General features: G+C 34.2%; 1 protein-coding gene across 10 annotated transcripts in view; it reads right to left on the bottom strand.

Moving 5' to 3' along the window:
* Nbeal1 (neurobeachin like 1) overlaps window positions 1-19181 on the bottom strand; it is a 185907-nt gene that overhangs the window by 116692 nt on the left and 50034 nt on the right. For all 10 annotated transcript variants that reach the window (XR_013424260.1, XM_040294730.2, XM_021735694.3 and 7 more), the window contains exons 9-10: window positions 15857-16163; window positions 6420-6526 (exon numbers count right to left, since the gene is read on the bottom strand). Coding sequence is in view for 9 of the 10 variants with exons in the window: in XM_040294730.2 (XP_040150664.2) it covers window positions 6420-6526; window positions 15857-16163 (414 nt within the window). In the remaining variant the exon portion in view is untranslated. The remainder of the gene's footprint in view (window positions 1-6419; window positions 6527-15856; window positions 16164-19181) is intronic.

Below are 19181 nucleotides of genomic sequence, written 5' to 3'. Positions count from 1 at the left end.
AAATAAAAAACTATACAGATTGTATGTGGAAACAAAAGACCTAAAAGTAGAAGACAGATTACTAGGGACTGGGAAGGTGTTGAAGGGAAAGGGTAGGTATCAAAGAAGAAATATGGAGCATATGATCATGCATAATGTATGCCTATAGGGAAAATCATATAGAATCCCATTCATTTGTACAATTAATATGTGCCAATAATTTTTTAAAAGATTTAAAGACAATAATGTCACAATCCACAGTGATTCAAACAAAACTATTCCTGAAGTAAGGAAGATGTACAGCCAACAGGAAAGGCCCAAGTTCCAAAGGCTGGTTTTCCCCCATGAAATGGGTTTATTCTCTAGCATTTCCTGTTTCAAAACAAAATGTGGTAAGTAGTATCAAATAATTTTTTTTTCACAGTTTAAAAATCTTTTTTTTTTTTAATTACAGGGAAAAGCATCCAGTCACAGAATGGCTTGTATTATGTTATTTGTAACTAGAAGTACATTTTTTTTAAATATTTATTTATTTATTAGTTATTGGCGGACACAACATCTTTGTTTGTATGTGGTGCCGAGGATCGAACCCAGGCCGCAGGCATGCCAGGCGGGCGCGCTACTGCTTGAGCCACATCCCCAGCCCCTAGAAGTACATTAAAAAAATAAAACCTGATGTCTTAGGTCTAAAATCTTTTCTATTAGGGGTTCGTGGAAAATTCCTCGAGAATGTCAATACTTTTTCTATGTATCAAACATCATATGAAAAGCTTAGTAAAAATTCCATTGTAAATATATACCTCATTTTCTGTATTCATTCAGTGATGGGTGTGTAATTTGTTTCCACATCTTGGCTATTATAAATAATAGTTGAGATTGTCAAAAACATAAGTAAATTAAGGTGTAGGAGGGTAAAAACCTAGGATCAAATAGGTAATATCAGCATTTTTAGAAACGGAATATTCCAAAGAGACTGAAGAATGGCCACTGTGGTACACAGAAACAAAGAGCATAGAAAAGATGAGTATGTTGATAATTCAGAAACAATTCTTTTTAAGTTTCTCAAGAAGGCCACAAGCAACAGTGACAAATGGAAAATGCCAGCAAAAATAACAACTAGTGTCCATTTAACTTGGAAACTAAAAGGTTTTCAGGCCCTTGATTAGAAACAGTTTTATGGAGTTGCACAGAGGCAGAACCTCGACTGGTTTGAAATTAATAGAATTTGTCCTCTCTTTCAAAATGCTCCAGACCTGGAAACTATACATTTAATTTTATTCTTGTAGTTACAGGAGACTCTATCTCACCTAAAAATAGGACAAAACATAAGACCCTTTCAATTGGGTTATACTAGTTATGAGATGTCCCTGATAGACATACCAGTTGACAGTTCTATATGTATAGCAAAGTTCTATTATCAAAATCACAAATGTGGGGCTGGGATTGTGACTCAGTGGTAGAGCACTTGCCTAGCTTGTGTGAGGCACTGGATTCGAACCTCAGCACTGACATAAAAATAAATAAAATAAAGGTATTGTGCCCTTGTGTCCATCTACAACGAAATGTAAATATGTACATGGGCACAAATGCATTTTCAATTGTAGAAAACTACACCAATGAAAGAAAACAGAGCAAAAAACAAACAACCAAGAGATGAAACACCCTGGAACAAAGGGTTAAGAGCAGTCAGGCCACAGTGTCAGTCATCTCTGGAAGACTTGAGCACATTCCATTGCCTATTTTTTGCCTTCTAGGTCCAATCAAAAGACTTCCTACAAGTTCTAAGTTTTAAATAGCAGTTCCTATGACCATGGGACACTTACTAAGTTTTACAATATTTACTATCCAAGCAAAATTCAAATAATTCAGTACATCATTCAAATGATCAAAAATACAGCATTTAAAATGTGGAGGACATAAACCTATTTAAAATTCATTTTCAAGAAAAATGCTTATTATATTCCATTAAAAAATAAAAATGAAATCTGAAGAGATTTTCAACCTCTTAAAAATGGGGTTTAATACAATAGACACTAGTATGGCAGTATGTATAAACGTGGATGTATAACCAATGTGATCCTGCAATCTGTACACGTGGTAAAATAAAAATTCATACCCCACTTGAATCAAATGTATGAAATATGATATGTCAAGATCATTGTAATGTTTTGAGCAACCAATAAAAAAAAATAGGATTTGAGGAATGGGAATCGGAAAGACAGTAGAATGAATCAGACACAACTTCCCTAGGTTCATATATGAACACATGACCAGTGAAATTCCACATCATGTATACCCACAAGAATGGGATCCTAATAAGTTAGACTCCATGTATATATAATGTCAAAATACACTCTACTATCATGTGTATCTAAAAAGAATTTTTAAAAATTTTTAAATGGAGTTTGAATTATTTTTTGTTTATACTCTGCTAACTTTTCCCCCCAATGTTGTGTATGTGAGCTGAAACTGCTTTTCTTAAATGAAGTCAGTATATGGTATGCTCCACTTGTGAAAATAAGTAGTTCTCCTTTTGTGTTTCTGCCCTTTAGCATCTATTAGGTGCAGTTTTCCATACAGTCTAGTCTCTATATCTTGTGTTTGGCATCAAAATACTGTTGCACTATAAAATGGCATCTTATGTTTTATGAAATTCACTAACAAACATATTAAAGTTTCTACAGGGGCTGGGGTTGTGGCTCAGGAGTAGAGCACTTGCCTAGCACATGCGAGGCCTTGGGTTCGATCCTCAGCACTACATAAAAATAAATAAACAAACAAAATAAAGGTATTGTGTACAACTAAAATATAAATATTCAAAAAAAAAGTTTCGGGCCTGGGGATGTGGCTTAAGCAGTAGCGTGCTTGCCTGGCATGCGCAGGGCGCTGGGTTTGATCCTCAGCACCACATAAAAATAAAATAAAGATGTTATGTCCACTGAAAAAACTAAAAAATAAATATTAAAAAAAAAGTTTCTACAAGTCTGTACTAACTTCTATAGCCTCTGAACAACTGTAGAAGAGGATAACACTAATACTGAAAACTATCAAACAGCTGTTTCAAATTTTGCTTTAGTGTTATAATACGGTTTAGAGATATCAAAACATACTAATTCCCTCTATTGATACTATTCAGCTTGATTCTTTATCTTACTTTCCCATTAACAGAAACACATTTTTCCATTAGAAATTATGAAAATTATTACTTTTTACGCATGGGTAAAAAGTGGTAATAATTCCCATAAATTTTAGAATATATTTATATTGTATGGGAGAACTGATACACCACCAATGTATCTATTTTACAATAAGAATGCATTACTTAGCTAGGTGTGGTGGTGCATGCCTGTAATCCCAGCTTCTCAGGGCAAACTGAGGCAGGGGGATCTCAGACTAGGCTACTTAGTGAGACCTTTTATCAAAATAAAATTTTTAAAAGGCATTGGGGATATAGCCCAGTGGAAGAGTGCCTTCGTAGCATTCGTGAGGCCCTGGGTTTTAGCCCTAACTGAGGGAACAAAAAGTAAAGAAAAAAAGTGAAGGCCTTTGAAGTCGAGGAGAATTAAACTGAAACTCTGGCTCTGTCACTTCTTGCCTGATCTACAAAGTAGTCATTATGAGGACAAGATATGTTGTGTGACCTCAAATGCAAGCAAGGCATCTAACACTGTCCAACATATTAGTAAGCACTTAAATCATAATAGTAACCTTTATTTTTATAGAACTATAGAGGTCATTTCTTTTTTAGTGTATCAATTTTTCTACAATAAACATTTTCATTTTTTTTTTGAAGAGAGAGAACGAGAAAGAGAGAGAAAGAGAGAGAGAGAGAGAGAGAGAGAAAATTTTTTTTTATATTTATTTTTTAGTTTTCGGTGGACACAACATCTTTATTTTATTTGTATGTGGTGCTGAGGATCAAACCCAGTGCACCACACATGCCAATGAGCACATTACCATATGAGCCACATCCCCAGCCCCAACAAACATTTTCAACAGAGAATATGTTTCAGAAATGTGTATGTAATTAAAAATTTTCAACTTGACATGGCCAAAAATCTTTGTAAAAAGCAAACCTAAAAAAATATTACCCTCACATCAAACTATTTCCTCATTTTATTAGGTAAGTATTTATATAAAATATTCTAATCTGCTATAAAAGTAAACCAAGTGAAAGATAAACAATATTTGTATTTTAGTGTAGTAAAATTCTGACTTTAAAAAGTTTTTCTGAGGGGCTAGGGGTGTGGCTCAGTGATAGAGTGCTCGCCTAGCTGCTGGGAGGCATTGGGTTCCATCCTCAGCACCACATAAAAAAATAAATAAACAAAATAAAAGTATTGTGTCTATCTACAACTTAAAAAAAACAAAAACAGAAATTAAAAAACAAAGTTTTTCTGAGAAATGACCATCATTATTGATGGAAATTAATAGTTATTCCAGAATTATAATATGAATGACAAAACAAGTGCCACTTTTTAAAACAGCATGTACAGTTTAACCTGATGCTGTAAGAAAAAAAAAAGTGAAAAGTAAGGGAAGGATAAGGCAGATACTTTGAGAAAGAATAACTATTTTCCCCATCATGATACACTGTAGGTTTCTTGTGAAAATGTTACCAAAAGTGTATTGGAGAAGAGAAAATGTCTAGAATTCTAGATTAAATCAATGGAATCTGTTTTAACTAGAAATAATTTTCTAAAGTCTAAATTCAGAAACAAAATAATACAACTTCATAGCCCCTTACTTATTTACAACAATAAGTATGTATGATGGTATAATAAAGAATGATTATAAAACTTACATTTAACCAAAACAGCTATGAAAAGATGATTGCACTGATAAAATGTTACCTTTAATTTTTTTAAATCTAGGATCATGTATTAGAATCAAAAATGGTTTAGAAGAACATTAATAGGAAGTATACATAGTCTAGTCAGACTAAAGAGGTCAAATCAGATTTAAAATTTCTAGAAAATATTTTGTGGTCTTTATATTTTTATTTATTTGGAAATTAGCTGGTTAAACAGTGAATGCTTCCCAGCATCTTGGGAGGCTGAGCCAGGAGGAACACAAGTTCAAAGCCAGCCTCAACAACGGCAAAGCGCTAAGCAATGCAGTGAGACCCTGTCTCTAAATAAAATATAAAATAGGGCTGGGGATGTGGCTCAGTGGTCCTGAGGTCAATACCCAGTACCAAAAAAAAAAAAAAAAAGCAAATGCTTAGGTTTATCTGAAATTGTTGCAAATTTTATAGCATAATAAATTTTGATTAAAACAAAATACTTGGGCAAAGGGTGTATTTTAGTGGTAGAGCACATCCCTGGCATGCACGAGGCCCCAGAGGTTTGATCCCCAGCATTAAATAATTTACCACCTAGGGCCTCGTGCATGACAGGGATGTGCTCTACCACTAAAGTTTGGTCCCAATGTAATGATCACCAAAAGTTCTTATATAGTCTATAAGATCTTATGGAATTTAGCTCTTTTCTCCTTCTTGCTCCTCAAATAGACTGAATGCTTCCACTTCAAGAACTTTGGTATTCTAGCAAGGAAACTCTGATACTTGTGTAGGTTGGCTCATTAATTTCCTATACATCTCTCCTCAAATGTCCCCTTACTGGAGTCTTTGCCTAACCGAAGTAGATGCAAAAACAGTATCTTTATTTTTTCCTAGGCATGCTCTAGCCTTCTACCTACTGTTTCTTTGTGGCATTCACCATCAACAGATCTCCTATATATTTTGGGTTTCTTTTTTGTCTTGCCCCCAACCAAAGTGTAAGTACTGGATGACAGTACTTTCATCTTTTTTCTTAAATCAATAATTTCAGAATAGAAGCTGACACACAGTTGATACACAGTAAATATTAGTCTATTTAGTTAACTAAAAAGCCATTTCTTATACAAAAATATCATTCAGTCAATGACATACAATTTGAGTTGGAGTAATAGATTTGCAACAAGAAATCCATGTTTTATATAAATATTCCCTCTTATCAGTGGCAGACAATAATAGAATACATAACATGGAGTAGTTTCCAGATGGTCAAAGACAACATTTCCAACTGAACTGTTTTCAAAGAACTAAAGGCAAAATCTAGATCATCTTAGTATGCTCTGACACAAATGGCTAGCCAAGAAATCAGAAGCAACTAACTTTAAAGGGTCTCCAGTATCTTCCTGGACTAAATGGAAAAAAAAATATTTATATCATGAACTGAAATGCTCATTATATAAATAAATCAGTTTTCAGTTTGACTCTTTTTAAAGTACTTAGACAATTAGAAATGATTTAATGCTAATTTCAATCAGTAAAGAACTTGATTACATAAATGCAAACACAAACTATTAAAACAGTAACAATATACTAAAATTTGAATTAAAACATAAAGAAAACAAAAGTATCTCAAAACTTAAAGGTGATAATAGTAGAAAAGTACCTTGCAGTTCTGTAGTAGTCGTATGAGATGTTCAAAGCAATTACTATTAAGAAAAATGGCCTGAAGAACAGGCCTGTCTGTGCAATCCAACATGGCTGTGATGGTATCTAGGAAAATAAAAACAAAATCTTCCATGTAATGGTGAAAATTTGGAATCATACACACATTTACTATTATCATTTTAAATTTAGGCTTTGCAGTTGACAGAACAGATATAAGTTAACTGGGCAATAACAGCTATGAAGAATAGACAACAAAATTTGTAATTATTACTTGAAAGAAATAGTGAACGTTTTCATAATTTAAAATACTTAAATTTTACATGACTCATATATATTTCCCAGAGATTTATTTAGTTATTCTTCCATCATAAGGCTCAAATCTAACCAACTGTTTGTGCCCAACTTGCTATTAATAGGCAAACTGGTTGTTTTACAACACTTATATTTACACATTATAAAATTAACACATGGTCCTGAAAAATGTTTTGCTCTCATTTCCTATTAAAGAGATATCTCCATCCAGAAACCAAGGACATCTATCATGGGTAATACCATGTTTTTGTTCCTAACAAAAAAGAACTCCATTCAATACAGACAAAAATGTATTTATAAACTTTCAATAATTATAAAATATGACATGTTGTAACATAAAATAATAAAGTATGTAAGATATGTCTTGTTTTCCTATAGAAGCAAATGTTGTAATGGATAATTTTCAATAAGATTTTGATGCCCATATTCTAAACTGATCCCACATATACATGAAGCTATACACCAAACCATTAATGTTGATTATGTCTGGGTAGTAGGATATAAAGAATATCTTTTGTTTCTTTATAATTATGTGAATTTTCTAGTTTAGCTGTAATTACAATATTTTACTTCTATAATAATGAACTGTCAGTTAATAACATTTGCATTTAACATGGTAATGCAGTAAGAAACCATATATATTGTTGAGGGAGCTTACAAAGTAGAACAAAAAAAGTACAAATATCTACAGAGTGACACAAACATCCACCACAGGAGAGGGGGAAAGAGAAAGACACACAGAAGCTTTGAGGAAAAACAAAATCAAAGGCCCTCTAGAGCATGGACAGACTCTATAAATGTTATAAAAGCATAAACAAAATCAATTTTTATCATAAGTAAAACATTACAAATGGCAATTTCTGAAAATCTACACGTTCTAGAATTCTGGGGCCACACTGACTTTTCTAACATATACTTTTAGTGAATTACACTTTCTCTTCCCCTTCATCCCTACTTTGCCCCATGTTGGGATTAAATCCAGAGAAGGGGCTCTAACACTGAGCTACATCCCCAGTCCTCCTTTTTTTTCTTTTTTTTTTTGAGTTAGTGTTTCAATAAATTGTGCTGCCCAGCCTCAAACTTGTAGTTTTCCTGCCTCAGCCTCCTAAGGATGTGGGATTACAGGTGTGTGCCACCATGCATTGTTTATATTACTTTCACAAAAGAATGCATATTTGACTTTGATGTTGCTAAACTGAGGGTATTGTAGACAAACAAATTAACTATATATTAAATTATTTGGAAGTTAAAATATAAAGTCATATGCTATCTGAACCAAACAATCAAAACTTTCCATACAATGGCTCTGTATTTCAAAAGAAAGTAGGAGGTATGAAAGCAAAACATAGACTCAGGTAAAATTACCTTTCTTTTATAATAGGTGATTTATAATTATATATAATAGTGGAACTCATTATGTGATATTCATAATGCACATAATTTGATTAATTTCATTCCCAAGTAGTCCCTCCCTTCTTCCCTTTCCCTGATCTACTTGCTCTACTATCTCCCTTCTATTAGTACCAATACTACTATTTTAATTAGTGCATTATAATTATATATAAAAGCAAAATTCATTATGGTATGGTTATACATGGACATGGCATAATTTGGTAGATTTCATTCCCCATGTCCTCCGCTCCTGATCCCCTTCCTGTACTCTACTGGTCTCCCTACAGTTGACATATTTTATTTCTTCTTTATGGCTGTGTATACCACATTTTCTTTATGCATTCTCCTGTTGACAGACACCTACACTGGTTCCACAGCTTCACTGCTGATTGCACTACCATACAATAAACATTATATACATGTATCATTATAGAATGATGGGTTTGGTTCTTTTGGATAAGGTAAGATACCTGGGTTATGTGGTAGTTCTAATCCTAGCTACATACTGCTTTGCAAAGTTATTGTACTAATTTGCAGTTCCATCAACAATGTATAAATGTACTCTTTTCCCCATATCCTCACAAGCAATTTTTTAATTTATATTCTTGATGGATACCATTTATTCTAACAGAAGTGAGATGAAATATCAATGTAGTTTTGAACTGCTTTTCCCTGATTACTAAAGATATTGGACTTTTTTTATAAATTTGTTAGCCATTTGTATTTCTTCTTTTGAGAAATGTGTGTTTACATTATTTGCCCATTTATTGACTGGGTTATTTGATGTCTTGATGTTAAGCTCATTCAGTTCTTTATATATGCTGTATATTAATCCTGTCAGAAAAGGAAGCTAACAAAGATTTTTCTCCCATTCTGTGGGCTCTCTCTTCATGCTCTTGTTTCTTCTGATGTGCATAAGTTTTAAATTTGAAACCATCCTACTTATTAATACTTGGATGTATTTCTTGAGCTTTAAAGAAAGTCAATGCCTGTGCCAATATGTTAGAATGTTGACCCTGTTTTCTTCTAGCAATAGTAGTGTTTCTGATCCAATTCCTACATCTTTGATTCACTCACTTTTAATTAATTTTTGTGCAGGGTGAGAGCTTTGAAGCAGTTTCATTCTTCAACATACGGATATACAATTTTCCCAGCATCATTTGTTATAAAGGCTATCTTTTCTCCAACACATATTTTTAACACCTATTTCAAGGATCAGATGAGTATGAATCTATATCTTTCCTGTCTTCTATTCCATTGGTCTCCATGTCTTTTTTTTTTTGCCAATACATGCCATTTTTGTTACTACTGCTCTATAGTATATTTTGAGATCAGGTATTTTGATGTCTTCAGTACTGCTCTTATTGCACAAAATAATGTCTATTTAAGGAATTTCATTTTTCCAAATGAATTTTAGGACTTTTTTCCCTCAAGTTCTGTAAATACATCACTGGTACTCTGATGGGAATTTCTCTAAAGCTTTAGATTGTTTTTGGTTATATGGCCACTTTGCCAATATTAATTCTGGCTACCAAAGAATCTTTGCATCTTCTAAGGTCATCTTTAATTTCTTTCTTCAATGTTCTATAATTTTCACCTCCTTGCTTAGACTTATTCCTAGATAATTTTTAAAGACGATTATGAATAGAATTGTTTTCTTCATTTCTTTCTCCACAGGTTCATTATTGGCATACAGGAAAGCTGCTGATTTTTGTATGTTGATCTTCTGCTACTTCGCTGAACTTGCTAGCTCCAAAAGTTTTCTGATGGAGTTTTTTGGTTCTTCTAAATAGAGGATCATATCATCAGCAAACAGATAATTTGACTTCTTCTTTTTCTGCTTGTATCTCTTTAGTTTTCTTCTCCTGACTAATCACTCTGGCTGGTTTCACATATTATATTGAATAGGAGTGGTGAGAGTAGACATCTTTGTCTTTTTCCTGATTTAAGAGGAAATACTTTCAGATTTTCTCCAATCAGTATGATGCTGGCTTTGTTATATATAACCTTAATAATGTTAAGTTTCTTCTATACCTAGTTTCTTCAGTGCTTTTTAAAAAAATTTTGTAGTTATAGATGAAAAGTATGCCTTTATTTGTTTATTATTATGTGGTGCTGAGGATCGAACCCAGTGCCTCACATGTGTTAGGCAAGTGCTCTGCCAATTGAGCTACAGCCCCAGTCCTCTTCAGTACTTTAATATGAATGGGTGCTAGATTTTGTCAAAGATTTTTTTCTGCATCTATTGAGATGATCATGTCATTACTGTCCTGAATTCAGTTTATGTGATGCATTACATACAGAGATTTGTGTGTGTTGAACCAACTTTGCATTCCTGGGATGGAAGAAACTTAATCATGATGTACAAGCTTCTTAATGTGTTTTTGAATGTGAAATGCTAATATTGTATTAAAGATTTTTGTAACTATGTTCATCAGGAATAGTGTCTGTAGTTTTCTTTCCTTGATGAGTCCTTGTCTGGTTTTGGTTTGAAGGTGATATTGGCCTCATAGAATGAATTTAGGAATATTCCCTATTTTAAAAAATAATTTGGGGAAGATTGGCATTAGTTCTTTTTTAATGATCTGGTAAAACTCATCTCAGAATCCATTTTGTCCCTGGCTTCTTTCTTGGAAGGCTTTTTATCACTGCTTCAATATTTTTACTTGCTATTGGTCTATATACACTTTCTATATCCTCTTGGTTCAATTTGGGTAGGTCACATGTATCTAGACATTTGTCAATAACTTCTAGATTTTCCAATTTATGGGAACATAAGGTTTCAAAACAGTCCCTAATGATAGTTTCAATTTCAGAAATATTCATTATGATATCTCCTTTATCTGGGACTTCTCTTTCTTTTATTCAGTTTGGTTAAGGGTTCATCAATCTTGCTAATCTTTTCAAAGAACTAACTCTTTGTTACATTGATACTTGGTATTTTTTTTCTATAGATCATTAATTTAATCTAGTCTTATTTCCTGTCTTCTACTGGTTTTGGAATCTGGCTGTTCCTGCTTTTCTAGGGTCTTGAGAATAACATTTGAGGGTTTTTATTCTGTTTTGTTTTGTTTTTTAATGTAAGCATTATAATGCTATAAACTTTCCTCTTAAAACCATCTCCATAGTGCCCCAGAGATTTTGGTACATTGTGTTACTTTTCTCATTTGATTCTAGGAATTTTACTATTTTTCCCTTCATTTCTTCTATAATTCATTCCTTGATCAAAAGTATATCAATCTATCTCTGTGTTTGTTATCAATCAATCTCTGTATTTGTTAACTTTAATTTTTCTTGATGTAGATTTCAAACTTCATTCTGTTATGATTTGATAAGATGCAAGGAATTATATTAATTTTTAAAATATTTGCTAAGACCTGCTTTGTGTCCTAAAATATATGCATTTGCAGCTATGTTCCATGAGCTGAGAAGAAAGTGAATTCAGCTATTGATTGATAAAATTATTCTATAGGTATCTGTTAGATCCATTTGATTGATGGTATTTTTTAGGTCTGAAGTATATTTCTTGATTTTATGTCTGGATGACTTTTGAATTGTGAGAGTGATATGTTAAAATCATCCAGTATTACTGCATTTAGGGTCTGACCTTTTTTTAATCTAATTAGGTAAACCAACATTTGATGCATAAAAATAACTAATACCATTTTATCTTCTTGTTATGAAGTGACCTTACACATCTCTTCTGATTAGCTTGAAATCTTCTTTCTTAGATATAAGGATAGCTACTCCTTCTCATTTTTAAATCCATTTGCATGATATAACCTTTTCCTTTCAGCATATGGATGCCTTTCCCAATGAGTCTCTTGTAAATAGCATTATTTTGGGTCTTGTTTTTCAATCTTTCAACTCTATAATCTTAGTTGGAGAGCTGATACCATTTACATTCAAAGTTATTATGGAGAGATGTTTACAGTTTCTTGCCATTTTTATTTGTTTCATATATTTAATTGGTCTTTCATATATTTTTCATTTTCTTAACTGTTCTTATAATGAGCTTCATCCATTCAAGAGCTGAGATTTGTTTTTAAGCTCTTCTGCATGTAGTATTTCTTTAAGCTTATTCTGCAGTGTTTGATTAGAGATCATAAATTCTTTTAGTTTTTCCTTATGTTGGAAAATTTTTATTTCTTCTCTGATTCTGATGCCTAGGTTTGCTGGATAAAACAACTTGGTTGGCAACAGTTTTCTTTCAGGTCTTGAATTACTTCACTCTAAGCACTCCTAACTTCTAGAGTCTGTGTTGAGAAGTCTGAAGTAAACCTTATTGGTTTACCTCTAAATATGACCTCACATTTTTCTCTTGAGGCTTTTAATATTGTATCCTTATTTTTTAATATTTATTATTTAAGTTGTAGTTGGGCACAATATCTTTAATTAATTAATTTATTTTTATGTGGTGCTGAGGATTGAACCCAGGGCCTCACCTGTACTAAGCAAGTGCTCTACTGCTGAGCCACAACCCCAACCCCTATATCCTTATTTTTTAGGTTAGACATTTTGTCTTGAAGAGGTTCTTATTTGAACTTGTCCATTTGCGGATCTAAGGCCTCCTGTGTGTATATATCCATCTCATTCCAAAGATCTGAAAATTCTTCTGACATTATCTCACTAAAAAGTTATTAATGCCAAAAGCTTGTATCTCCATGCCCTCTTCTATTCCAATGACTCTTAAGTCAGATCTATTATAATTCTTATTACACATACATACCACAATTTTCATATCTATGTACATAAAGTATGTTGACACCCAATTCGTGTCTTCATATATGTACTTAGAATAATGATGTCTATCAAATTCCACCATCCTTGCTAATCCCCTACCCCTCTGCCTTTCCCTCCCACCCCTATTCCCTATCTAGAATTCATTTATTCGTCCCATGTTCCCCCTCCCTACCCCACTATGAGTCAGCCTCCTTATATCAGAGAAAACATTCAGCATTTGTTCTTTTAAAAAATATATATATATGCTTTAGTTGTCAATGGACCTTTAGTCTATTTATTTATATGCGATACTGAGAACCAAACCCAGTGCCTCACTCACACTAGGCAAGCACTCTGCCACTGAGCCACAACCCCAGCTCCTCAGCATTTGTTCTTTAGGGATTGGTTAACTTCACTTAGCATGAGGTCTGACTGGTTTTTTTTCAGAATCTATATTTATTGAAATGATTTTTACCCTCCAGCATTTTTGCTTTCAATTCCCTAGATCTTCTTTTAGCTCATTAATCACTTTAATAATCAACATTTCAGTAATTTTTCTCTGTAATTTTAATCCCAATCAATATCTGTGGGTTCCAAGGACTGGTTATGTAGCTCATTGGTATCAGTGATAGAGTGCTTGTCTAGTATACATTAGGCATTGAGTTCAATACCCAGCTCAAGAAAAGAGAGAGAGAGAAAGAGAATGAATGAACCAATCAACATGTATGGTTTCCCTAATTGGAGAATTGTAAATTTGGGGAAAAACTTGTTTGCATATTTCCTTATGTTTGCAGAGGTGCCAGACAGACATATCTGTTGAAATATATTCCCCTTCCTCTTATGTGAGGGTCCTTTGGTGAGTAGGTATCTCCTTTTAATAAATTCTACGTTGATGATATATCTTAGCTTTGACACATAGGTTCAGCATAAGCCTAGTGATAATTTCAACTTCCAATGACTCTTTGAAAGGATATAGTGCTACAATTAATAACCTTGGTATTAACTGCTAATGATCTCTACAAATATATTAACCCAAGAGGAACATGAGTGAAAAATAACATTCAATAGGCTGAAAGGGTTACACATTAAAAACTATAGACTAAATTGAATTTGAAGATGGGATAAAAAATAATACAGATTACAGGCATGGTGGCACATGCCTGTAATCCCAGTAACTCAGGAGGCTGAGGCAAGAGGATCACAAGTGAGAGGCCAGTCTGAGGAACTCAGACCCTGAGCAACTTAGCAAGACCTGTCTCACAATAATGAAAACAGAAAGAAATAAAAGGACTGGAGATATAGCTAAGTGGTAAAGTACCCTTGGTTTCAATCCCCATTACAAAGAAAATAAATTTAAAAAAATAAAACAAAATAGATCAGGGCATAGTGGCTAATGCCTCTACTCCCAGTGACTTGAGAAGTTGAGTCAGGAAGACTGCAGGTTCAAGGCCAGTCAGCAACTTAGCAAGACCTCAGCAACTTAGTGAGACCCATTCTCAAAATAAAAAAGGACGGGGGATATAGATCAGTGGTAAAGTCCCCAGGTTTAATTCCTAGTACCAAAAAAAGAGTAAATAAGTAAAATAACATAACATAAAATAGAGAAAAGAGAAAAATAGAAAAGATGCAATAAAGGGTTGGGGGAGGGGGAGAGGTGAGGATGAGGGTGGGAAGGGAGACAGAAGTTAAAATGGGAAGACAACATCAGTATAGAAGAAGCTGAAGTGGTATAGTCATGTATAGGAGATCTTAGGTATTGATTAATATCAATCAACCAAGACATTAATATCATTAAAGGTTCAGATTAATTGCTGAAGGTTTTTTAGAGTCTTTTGTATCTGGTGTTTCAAATTTTAGCAACTGCCAACTATGAAGAAGTCACTCAAATGCAAATTTTGTATCATTCCCTTATTTCAGCTCTGACCCAAACAGTCTCAACTTATTCGGTGAATCCATATGCAGAATTCTACCCACTCCTTGCCTGATCACCCCTGCCAGAGAGGCAATGAGGATAAACTTCTTTCTCATTTTGGCTTTGTTGTTTCATCAGGGGGTGATAGTGTAAGTCTCTCAGGTCAATTGGCGAGTTCCCTCATCTGCTTCATCTAAAGATTAATCTGGATTGAACTGTACTTCATTCTGAGAGCTCCTGTTTATGTGCTATATTTTTGGGCTGTGGTGGGGGCAGGCAGACAGGAGGTACTTTCCCTCCAATCCTGTTCAGACCTATATCCCCACCCTCTGTCAGTCACATTCTTAATCCCACAGATCAGTCAGTCAATTTCAAATGGAATCCCCCTTTGTTTCTGGGCACTCTGCAGTCTCATCAGGGTTCTAAAAATTCTTCTATACTCAGATTGGCTCTCATACTCACCAATCCAGTGAAAAGTATAGCCTATGTTGCTGTTTGGTCTTGGATATTCAAAAAGCAAGTATACCAAGTACAAACACACACACACACACACACACACACAAATACACACACACAAGCAAGCATGTTAAGGTGCGGGAATTCCAAGTCTACTGGCTCAGGAAGTCCAATCAATAACTCCCTTGTTCCTTCAAGCGGTTGGTGCTTCCCCTGTTCCAACAACCCAGGGAGAATCAAATACCTTTGATGGGGATTACCAGTTCTCTCTCTAGCTTCTTGGTAGATTTTCTAATTTATTAGCTGCTCTGGTTGTGGATATGTTAATATGGCATCTGTTTCTTAAGTTCAGCAGAAAGTCTCTCTCTTCTGGTTGCCCCCCACTGAGCCACAGCACAATCTACACTGCTGCTATCAGTTACCTTTTTTAATTCTCTTTCTGTTCTAGGAACCAACATTTTTTTTTTTAGTTTTCTTTTGCATACTAGCTTTCTGAGTTGCTTCCCTGCTTTCCTCCCCATATTTCTCCATCTCATTTTGCTGCTGCAGAACTGCTAATTTAATTCCCTCATAGGAAGCTGTTGACTGAGGAGCCCTATGTTTTATCTACTGTAAGAAAACTATCTTTATTGAATACTTACTCAGCATTTTGATCTGCAGAGCTATGAACCGGCTTTCCCACTGTCTGGACCTTCTTTGATTGGATAAAGCTGAATGATCTGAATTTAACAATTTAAAATAGTTCTCCAGAATAGTACTGGTTTCCACTTGGCGCTGGTCAGAACTGCTAGTGAGAAGAATATGTACCACTTCTGTAAGGCACTTCAGAGTTAGTTCTACCTTTCTACCCACTTCTTCAAGATCTCCATCCTCCCAGGAATCACAATCTGCCAAAACTCTCATAAGAACTTCCATGGTGGCTGGAGAAATTGCTTGCAAAGCATTTCTCTGAAACAGTAAAGACAATAAAAATGAAAACAAATCTGAGGCTCTGTTAAGCTTGCAATAACAAAGAGAATTAAGTCTGCAGGCAACTTTTAATAAATCAACACATAAAATTTTTAATTTCACAGACACTGCTAGTATTTTACAAATATTAAGTCTTCTGTTCCTCACTACTAATAGAAAATTCACTTTAGACCCTCCCTTACGGCTATGGGCAACCATGTAACAGTGCGATTCAAGAATTTATGGCAAAACACTATGATGTTTACAAGTAAAAGGGGAAGGACCCTTCCTTTGTCCTTGGTCATTTAACCTTCTCCAATCCAGAATGCAGAAATAATATTTGAAACCACCTTTATACCATGTAAAGGTAAGTCCAAGGATTAAACCAGTAGCCTTCTGAGAGCAGAAGAGGAATATCAAAGGTCCCTAGGCCTTGTTCTTTTCGTTGAATTACTATACCAGCCTAGAATTGCCCACATCTGGATTTCTTATCTAAGAATTTAAAAACAACATGAGTTCAGTTAAGCCTCTCTTAGGTTATCTGTTGATTATACCAAATTCATACCAACTGATTTAGATATATATATACAATGCTGGTTTGGCTCTAATGCTACAAACATATCTGAAATACACTAAGTAACTGGTAGCTATATCAAGGTGCCCCCACAAAACCTGGAAGCAGGGGCTGGGGAGATAGCTCAGTTGGTAGAGTGCCTGCCTACAAGCAAAAGGCCCTGGGTTCAATCCTCAGCACCACAGGGAGGAAAAAAAAAAAAAAAACCTGGAAACGAGCAATATGTGTTGCCTAAAATTGTTAAATTCAAATATAATGAAACAGAACATAGTTAGGCAAAATCATCTACAAATAATAGCCCTTGGCTCATTAGAATGTGTTATTGCCAACATAATACATATATAAATATATATAACTGTTATATATAGCAGTTTTATCAATTTTTTCATCTGGATATTCTTTGCCTCCTTGCAGTCATATCACCATATTTGGCAAAAATAATAATTTAAAACAAAAAGAGTGAATGTCAACTTCAGCATCTCTGTAGAAAGAGCTGGCACATACCATTGTCTCCTTCATTACTTTCTTCATCTTTGTGCCCTAAATGCCATGATGACTATAACTCTAGGAGTTACCTTATGGCCTGAGAGACAATACTAAGGATAACAGACTGACATTTAGAAGGAAATTGAGTCCCTGAAGATCCTGCTGGGGATTGAGCCTAAAGCCTTGTGCACGTTAAGGACATTCTCTACTAAGGGCTACACCCCCAACACTACAACTATTTTTTTTAATTGAAAGAGAGAAGTAAAATAATTTAAGCTGTTATAATTTTATTATTAGCTGCCATAAGTTTCTCACCCACCAAATTAGGATGATATACTTGTCCAACCTACCTCAGAAGGTTGTGGGAAAGATTAAATTAAATAACAGGTGTGAAAGTGCTTTCAAAATGTTTTTTAAAAGTGCCATGCAAAAAGAATTAATATATTATTCAAATCCATAAGCAGGTTATTATTATTTTTTTACTGTTTGAAAAGAAGTAAGGAGCAGCATCCGAATGAGGTCTTGAGTGAATATGTGAGCCTTTGGCCTTCTCAGCAGTTGCCCTTTCTCTTACCACAAGTTGCTTTCAAATTTGCACCCAAACCTATGGTACTTGGAAGGAAAAAACCCAATGAATCTGAAAGTGCCTCTGATGCAAATGAGTTATCAAATGGTATTGTCTTTTATAGGGGACACCTTTGGCTAATTGTACTTTACAACTAGAATAGCTGGTTCAAGGCATTAATTGAATGTAAGTATAATCTTTTCAGCCTTTGCAGTGTGAAATAAGCATTAAAATTGATTGTTGAATACAGCATTTCCTTGGAAAACACCTTAGAACATTAGTTTTATGGTTATAAATGTATGTGCCAGTACTTATCAGCCTACATTGTGGATGTGAGCTTTTGTGGACTGCTTCTCTAAGTCATTGACTCAAATGTTGTTTATGTTTCTTCATGTAATAAAATAATTTTTCTATTTCTGCTGCTAACCTAGCTGATAAGACTGTGATTTACTTAGTTTTTACAAGAGCAAAAAATTTAAGTACTCTATTTACTTGTCATATAGTCTTTACAACTATGCTATGTTACTGTTTATATATTACAAATAAACTAAAATACATGTATATAGTTTATCTAATGTTAAACAACTAATTTGAGATGAACATGAAACTCAAACCTAGGTCATTCCCAAAGCCACTGCTTTTAACATAACACAAAACAGAACAGGTGTGTGTGTGTGTGTGTGTGTGTGTGTGTGTGTGTGTGTGTGTGTGTGTATTCACAGATCTCAAGAACAAATATGATAATGGAAAAACCGAGGCACAATGCTTTGGAAAGGAGATCAGTCTTTAGACTTTAATTTTGCAGTTCCTTGTGATAAGATCATTTTTGCATCTTCAGATTTTTAACTCTTCCAAATCCCCTTGTCTGGATCCATTCAACAAACAACAAGCAACCTTCTGATTTTGATATAAATCTAACTCTAGCTATGCCCTGATCATAAGATTTTTCAGTACAAAAAAAATAAATTGGGCTTTTAATATCTACTTGATTTTCAGGTTAACGTTTTATTACAGAGGTTTTGGGGATTGATTATCCCTAGACACTAACAAGAACACATCTCCATGTGTTCAAAAACAGAATGTGCTCCAAGTACATTCTCCATTAGTCAATAACAATATCATTTCCATTTTTTTTTCAGGTACACTTATTCATAGTAGTGAAAAAATGAGAAAAATAGGAAGACACTGACCTAGTGTCTTCATCAGACATCAGCGAATACAGGAAGGTGACTAAGCAAACTTAAACTGGAAAATACATTACAAGGAGACATCATCTACTGGGTGAAGAGTAGGCCACATAGCCCACCAGGATTTTGGCTGGGTACCAAAAGGGAAAGGTTAAAAAACACAAAGTTCAGCATTGTTCTGGAAGCCACAAGAGGGGAAAATTTTT

Source organism: Ictidomys tridecemlineatus, chromosome 7, assembly GCF_052094955.1.
Source record: "Ictidomys tridecemlineatus isolate mIctTri1 chromosome 7, mIctTri1.hap1, whole genome shotgun sequence".
In the NCBI taxonomy this organism is placed as follows: domain Eukaryota; kingdom Metazoa; phylum Chordata; class Mammalia; order Rodentia; family Sciuridae; genus Ictidomys; species Ictidomys tridecemlineatus.
Note: the sequence above shows the minus strand (reverse complement) of the source record. Positions and strands in the feature narration are given on the sequence as shown.